This window comes from Haematobia irritans, chromosome 2 (assembly GCF_050003625.1).
Source record: "Haematobia irritans isolate KBUSLIRL chromosome 2, ASM5000362v1, whole genome shotgun sequence".
NCBI lineage: Eukaryota > Metazoa > Arthropoda > Insecta > Diptera > Muscidae > Haematobia > Haematobia irritans.
In genome coordinates this window covers 10295770-10304059 of record NC_134398.1, presented here as the reverse complement: position 1 = coordinate 10304059, position 8290 = coordinate 10295770, and the positions used below count along the sequence as shown (strand labels likewise).

Sequence of the window (8290 nt, the reverse complement as noted above, 5' to 3'; positions counted from 1 at the left end):
TGGTGAAATTCTGAGTCCATCTAAGCATGTCCGTCCGTCCGCCCGTCTATTGAAATCACGCTAACTTCCGAACGAAACAAGCCATCGACTTGAAAGTTGGCACAAGTAGTTGTTATTGATGTAGGTCGGATGGTATTGCAAATGGGCCATATCGGTCCACTTTTACGTATAGCCCCCCATATAAACGGACCCCCAAATTTGGCTTGCGGATCCTATAAGAGAAGCAAATTTCATCCCATCTGGCTGAAATTTGGTACATGCGATTAGTATATGGTCCCTAACAATCATGCAAAAATTGGTCCACATCGGTCCATAATTATATATAGCCCCCATATAAACCGATTACCAGATTTGGCTTGCGGAGCCTCATAGAGAAGCAAATTTCATCCGATCCGGCTGAAATTTAGTACATGGTGTTAGTATATGGTATCTAACTACCATGCAAAAATTGGTCCACATCAGTCCATAATTATATATAGCCCCCATATAAACTGATCACTAGATTTGGCTTGCGGAGCCTCTTGAAGAAGCAAAATTCATCCGATCCGGTTGAAATTTGGAACATGGTGTTAGTATAAGGTCTGTAATAATCATGCAAAAAATAGCCCACATCGGTTCAAAATTAGATATTGCCCCAAAAAAAAACCGATCCCCCGGTTTGACGTCCGGAGCCCATTGGAAGAGCAAATTTCATCCGATCCGCCTTAAAATTGGTACATAATGTTGGTATATGGTATCTAAGAAACATGCAAAAATTGGTCCACATCGGTCCATAATTATATATAGCACCCACATAAACCGATCCCCAGATTTGACCTCCGGAGCTCCCTGGAAGAGCAATTTTCATCCGATCAGGCTGAAATTTGGTACGTGGTGTAAGTATATGCTCTCTAACAACTATGCAAAGATTGGTCCATATCGGACCATAATTATATATAGCACCCATATAAACCGATCCCCCGATTTGGCTTGCGGAGCCTCTAAGAGAATCAAATTTCATCCGATCCGGCTGAAATGTGGTATATGGTCTTTAACAGCCATGCAAAAAATGGTCCATATCGGTTCATAATTATATATAGCCCCCATATAAACCGATCACCAGATTTGGTTTGCGGAGCCTCAAAGAGGAGCACATTTCATCCGATCCGGCTGAAATTTGGTACATGATGTTGGTATATTGTCTCTAACAACCATGCAAAAATTGGTCCACATCGGTCCATAATTATAGATAGCCCCCATAAAACCGATGCCCACATTTGACCTACGGAGCCTCTTGAAGGATCAACATTCATCCGATCCCGTTGAAGTTTGGTACATTTCGCTAGTATATGACCGATAATAACCATGCCAAAATTGGTCCGTATCGCTCTATATTATATATAGCCCCCATATAAACCGATCCCCAATCACAGAAAAATCACGATTGCCACTCGAGCCACAAAAATAATCTACCAAAATTGTATTGCCATAGAAAATTTTGTCAAAATTTTATTTCTATAGAAAATTTTGAGAACATTTTATTTCTATAGAAAATTTTGTCAAAATTTTATTTCCATAGAAAATTTTGTCACAATTTTATTTCTATACAAAATTTTGTCAAAATTTTATGTCTATAGAAAATTTTGTCAAAATTTTATTTCTATAGAAAATTTTGTTAAAATTTTATTTCTATAGAAAATTTTGTCAAAATTTTATGTCTATAGACAATTTTGTCAAAATTTTATTTCTGTAGAAAATTTTGTCAAAATGTTTTTTATATAGAAAATTTATGAAGCATTTCATAGTTGGAGAGGAATATTTTGCAAAATCTTGCAAAACATCAAGAATTCTACCAATCTACCAATTAGTAAAAAAATCTGCCATTTTTGGTAGACTCGTGTTCATAATTGTATATAGCCCCCATATAAAGCGACACCCATATTTCAATTGCAGCACAAAAGTTCATATCGGTTCGTAATTATTTCTGCCCTATGTATACCGGTCAAGAACTCAATATATACGTATTCAATCGAGCTTTCTTTTGACTAATATATATCCCGCATGGACTAACTTACAATTTAGAAGATGATGTTAAGAACTTTTAAAATGCCTTGCCGTCGGATGCAACCCAAGTAATTCAATTGTTGATGACCGTCTTTAGTAGAAGTTTCTACTCAATTCATGATGAAGGGTATATAAGATTCAGCCTTGCCGAACTTACGCTCGTATATAATTTTTTTTTTTTTAATTTTCCCATAATTTTAATTCTTCAACCGATATTAAGAAAAATGAATATCCTCAAGTTATTGCTGTAATATATGTTTATTTCAAGTGAACATTTAAGACTAAATTATAATCATAACACAGAACTTCAGTGGAGTACAAAAATATAAATACATATAAAGGAAAGAGAGAGAATCATACAGTTTGTAACTAGAGTTGCCAAATTCTAATAGTTATATTTTACAAATGATAACTAAAAAATAAAATAATTATTTTTCACGACATAAATATTTTTTTTTCTCACTTGCTAAAGAAATTGTCCTGTTTTGATGGACAATAATTGATGTTAGATATTTCACAACATGTCATTAGGCCCAAGCAAATTCTCTATCAATTTCAACAAAAGCTTGAACAACACCTTTCCAGTCATTATAGGCTCCAAATTTGAATTGGAACATATATTCCCCAATTGGCAGTGGTAAACGTTTGAAACTATTTTCGTATATTGTAAAATTATCCACAATCACATTTTCCTAAAATTTGGGGAAACCCGTAAGAAACACAAAAAAAATCAATTAAACATAGCATTTATATATTAATAAAAAATCATAATTTTTATCTTACCATATAAGGGCAAGTATGATTGATATTCGAATACTTTCCTAAAACACCAAAAACTAGCATGGCAAAAGTTTTTTCTTTACGATTCAGCATAAATTTGCAAAAATCAAATGTTGTATTGTACAGGAAAGGTCGATATCCACTAAGCTTTTTTTGTAGCGACAAATTTAACTGCAAATAAAAGAAAGAAAAAAAAAAAATAAAAATAAAAATAAATAAAAAAAACCAGTAAGGAAAGTCTAAAGTCGGGCGGCCGACTATATTATACCCTGCACCACTTTGTAGATCTAAATTTTCGATACCATATCACATCCGTCAAATGTGTTGGGGGCTATATATAAAGGTTTGTCCCAAATACATACATTTACATATCACTCGATCTGGAAGAATTTGATAGACTTCTACAAAATCTATAGACTCAAAATTTAAGTCGGCAAATGCACTAGGGTGGGACACAATGTTAGTAAAAAAATATGGGAAACGTTTAAATCTGAAGCAATTTTAAGGAAACTTCGAAAAAGTTTATTTTTGATTTATAGCTCGATATATATGTATTAGAAGTTTAGGAAAATTATATTCAATTTTACAACTTTTCGACTAAGCAGTGGCGATTTTACAAGGAAAATGTTGGTATTTTGACCATTTTTGTCGAAATCAGAAGAACATATATATGGGAGCTATATCTAAATCTGAACCGATTTCAACCAAATTTGACACGCATAGCTACAATGCTAATTATACTCCCTGTGCAAAATTTCAACTAAATCGGAGAAAAATATTGGCCTCTGTGGCCATTTAAGTGTAAATCGGGCGAAAGCTATATATGGGAGCTATATCTAAATCTGAACCGATTTCAACCAAATTTGGCAGGCATAGCTATAATGCTAATTCTACTCCCTGTGCAAAATTTCAACTAAATCGGAGCAAAAAATTGGCCTCTGTGGGCAAATGAGTGTAAATCGGGCGAAAGCTATATATGGGAGCTATATCTAAATCTGAACCGATTTGGCTGATATTTTGCAAGTTTTTCGAGACTCATAAAATATTCGGATGTACGGAATTTGAGGAAGATCGGTTGATATACACGCCAATTATGACCAGATCGGTGAAAAATATATATGACAGCTATATATAAATCTGAACCGATTTTTTCCAAAATCAATCTTTGAGCCGAAACAGGACCCTATACCAAATTTTAGGACAATCGGACTAAAACTGCGAGCTGTACTTTGCACACAAAAATACATCAACAGACAGACAGACAGACAGACAGACGGACAGACAGACAGACGGACATCGCTAAATCGACTCAGAATTTAATTCTAAGACGATCGGTATACTAAACGATGGGTCTCAGACTTTTCCTTCTTGGCGTTACATACAAATGCACAAACTTATTATACCCTGTACCACAGTAGTGGTGAAGGGTATAATAAAAAAAAATAAAAAAAAATTGCATAATATTCATTTCCAACTAAGAGGTACTTTAATTTTCTATAGAAATAAAATTTTCTATAAAAACAAAATGTTGACAAAATTCTGTATAAAAGCAGAAATTTTACAAAATTTTCTATAGAAATAAAATTTCGACAAAAGTTTCTATGGAAATGGAATGTTGGCAATATTTTCTAGAGAAATAAAATTTTCACAAAATTTTCTATAGAAATAAAATTTCGACAAAAGTTTCTATATAAATTAAAATTTGACAAAATTTTCTACAAACATAAAATGTTGACAACATTTTCTATAGAAATAAAATTTTGACAAAATTTTCTATAGAAATTAAATTTTGACAAAATTTTATATAGAAATAAAAATTGGAAAAAAAATTTTATAGAAATAAAATTTTGACAACATTTTCTATAGACATCAAATTTTGCCACAATTTTCTATAAAATAAACCTTTGCACAAATTTTCTAAAAAAAATACAATTTTGACAAAATTTTCTGTAGAAATAAAATTTTGACAAAATTTTCTATAGAAATAAAATTTTGAGAAAATTTTCTATAAAAATAAAATTTTGACAAAATTTGCTATAGAAATACAATTTTTACAAAATTTTCTATAAAAAGAAAATTTTAAAAAATTTTTCTATAAAAATAAAATTTTCACAAATTTTTCTATAGAAATAAAATTTTGATAAGTTTTCCTATAGAAATAAAATTTTGACAAAATTTTGTAGAAAAATAAAATAATGAAAAAATTTTCTATAAAAATAAAATTTTGACAAAATTTTCTATAGAAATAAAATAATGGCACAATTTTCGATAGAAATAAAATTTTGAAAAAATGTTCTAGAGAAATAGAATTTTTACAAAATTTTCTATAGAAATAATATTTTGACAAAATTTTCTTTAAAAATACAATTTTGACAAAATTTTCTATAGAAATAACATTTTGCCAAAATTTTCTACAGAAATAAAATTTTGACATAATTTTCTTAAGAAAAAAAAATTTTGACATAATTTTCTATAGAAATAAAATGAAAAAAAAACTATAGAGTTTTCTCTATAAAATTTATATATAAATTTTGACGGAATTTTCTATAGAAATAAAATTTTGATAAATTTTTCTATAGAAATAAAATTTTGACAAAATTTTCTATAAAAATAAAATTTTGACAAAATTTTTTATGGAAATAAAATTTTGCCACAATTTTTGATAGAAATAAAATTTTGAAAAAATTTTCTATAGAAATACAATTTTGACAAAATTTTCTATAGAAATAAAATTTTGACAAAATTTTCTAGAAAAATAAAATAATGAAAAAATTTTCTATAAAAATAAAATTTTGACAAAATTTTCTATAGAAATAAAATAATGGCACAATTTTCGATAGAAATAAAATTTTGAAAAAATGTTCTAGAGAAATAAAATTTTTACAAAATTTTCAATAGAAATAAAATTTTTACAAAATTTTCTTTAAAAATACAATTTTGACAAAATTTTCTATAGAAATAAAATTTTGCCACAATTTTCTACAGAAATAAAATATTGACATAATATTCTGTAGAAATAAAATTTTGCCACAATTTTTTATAGAAATAACATTTTGACAAAATTTTCTATAGAAATAAAATTTTGCCACAATTTTCGATAGAAATAAAATTTTGCCACAAGAAAAAATAAAAATAAATAAAAATAGATTTTGCAAAATATTCATTTCCAACTAAGAGGTACTTTAATAAAATTAAAATGAAATAAAATTTTGATAAATTTTCTATAAAAATACAATTTTGACAAAATTTTCTATAGAAATAAAATTTTGACAAACTTTTCTTTAAAAATACAATTTTGCTAAATTTTCTATAGGCATAAAATTTTGCCACAGTTTTCTGCAGAAATAAAATTTTGACATAATTTTCTATAGAAATAAAATTTTGCCACAATTTTCTATAGAAATAAAATTTTGTTTAAAAATAAAATTTTGACAAAATTTTCTTTAAAAATACAACTTTGACAAAATTTTCTATAGGAATAAAATTTTCTTTACAAATACAATTTTGACAAAATTTTCTTTACAAATACAATTTTGACAAAATTTTCTATAGGAATAAAATTTTGCCACAATTTTCTATAGAAATACAATTTTGACAAAATTTTCTACAGAAATAAAATTTTGACAAAATTTTCTATAAAAATAAAATTATGGCACAATTTTCGATAGAAATAAAATTTTGAAAAAATTTTCTATAGAAATACAATTTTTACAAAATTTTCTATAGAAATAAAATTTTGACATTTTCTTTAAAATACAATTTTGACAAAATTTTCTATAAAAATACAATTTTGACAAAATTTTCTTTAGAAATAAAATTTTGACATAATTTTCTGTAGAAATAAAATTTTGCCACAATTTTCTATAGAAATAAAATTTTGACAACATTTGCTTTAAAAATACAATTTTGACAAAATTTTCTATAGGAATAAAATGTTGCCACAATTTTCTATAGAAATAAAATTTTGACATAATTTTCTATAGAAATAAAATTTTGAAAAAATTTTCTATAGAAATAAAATTTTTACAAAATTTTCTATAGAAATAAAATTTTGACAACATTTTCTTTAAAATACAATTTTGACAAAATTTTCTATAAAAATACAATTTTGACAAAATTTTCTATAGAAATAAAAGTTTTACATAATTTTCTATAGAAATAAAATTTTGCCACAATTTTCTATAGAAATAAAATTTTGACAACATTTGCTTTAAAAATACAATTTTGACAAAATTTTCTATAGGAATAAAATTTTGCCACAATTTTCTATAGAAATAAAATTTTGACATAATTTTCTATAGAAATAAAATAATGAAAACATTTTCTATAGAAATAAAATTTTGACAAAATTTTCTATAGGAATAAAATGTTGCCACAATTTTCTATAGAAATAAAATTTTGCCACAATTTTCTATAGAAATAAAATTTTGACATAATTTTCTATAGAAATAAAATTTTCTATAGAAATAAAATTTCCTATAGAAATAATATTTTGACAACATTTTCTATAAGAATAAAATTTTGACAAAATTTTTTATACAAATAAAATTTTGATAAATTTTTCTATATAAATAAAATTTTGACAAAATTTTCTATAGAAATAAAATTTTGACAAAATTTTCTATAGAAATATAATTTTGACAAAATATTTCATAGAAATAGAATTTTTACAAAATTTTCTATAGAAATAAAATTTTTACAAAATTTTCAATAGAAATATAATTTTGACAAAATTTTCTATAGAAATATAATTTTGACAAAATTTTCCATAGAAATAGAATTTTGACAAAATTTTCTATAGACATAAAACTTTGACAAAATTTTCTATAGAAATAAAATGTTGACAAAATTTTCTTTAGAAATAAAATTTTAACAAACAATTTTTATAGAAATAAAATTTTAACAAAAAATTTTTATAGAAATTAAATATTGACATAATTTATAAAAATATTTTCTATTGAAACAAAATTTTGATAAAATTTTTTGACTAAATTTTCTATAGGAATAAAATTTTGACAAAATTTTCTATAGAAATAAAATTTTGACAAATTTTCTATGGAAATAAAATTTTGACAAAATTTTCTGTAGAAAAAAAAATTTGAAAAAATATTCAGTAGAAATAGAATATTGATAAATCTTCTTTAGTCAATTATTCTTCTTCGTCCTTTTCCCAGTCACTGTTCACTTTTTTTGCATATATTTTATGATTATCTATTTTTTTTTTTTTTCAATTTTGTTCATTAAGTTTTTAACTCACCGTTATATTAGTAACAGGAGGTTGCAATAGTTTTGCATTCACATGAAGCGAAATAATGCCGCGACGCACTACCTTAAGACGACACGTAAGAAATCTAGCAAAATCCGGGCGATATGATTCACATTTTAAATTTGTAAAACGTACATTTGTCTCTATCGGCCATAGGACAGACCAGAGAATCAAAAGCACTACCATCAATGATTTCAACAT

The 8290-nt window shown here is 26.1% G+C and overlaps 1 protein-coding gene across 1 annotated transcript; it reads right to left on the bottom strand.

Annotated features, from left to right (window-relative positions):
* Positions 1-2570: 2570 nt before the first annotated feature.
* On the bottom strand, positions 2571-8290 carry LOC142224443 (uncharacterized). Its single transcript, XM_075294213.1, has 3 exons — positions 8081-8290; positions 2827-2994; positions 2571-2735 (listed from the first exon to the last, which is right to left on the bottom strand). Exons 1-3 carry the CDS (start codon positions 8288-8290, stop codon positions 2571-2573), a joined length of 543 nt encoding a protein of 180 aa, XP_075150328.1.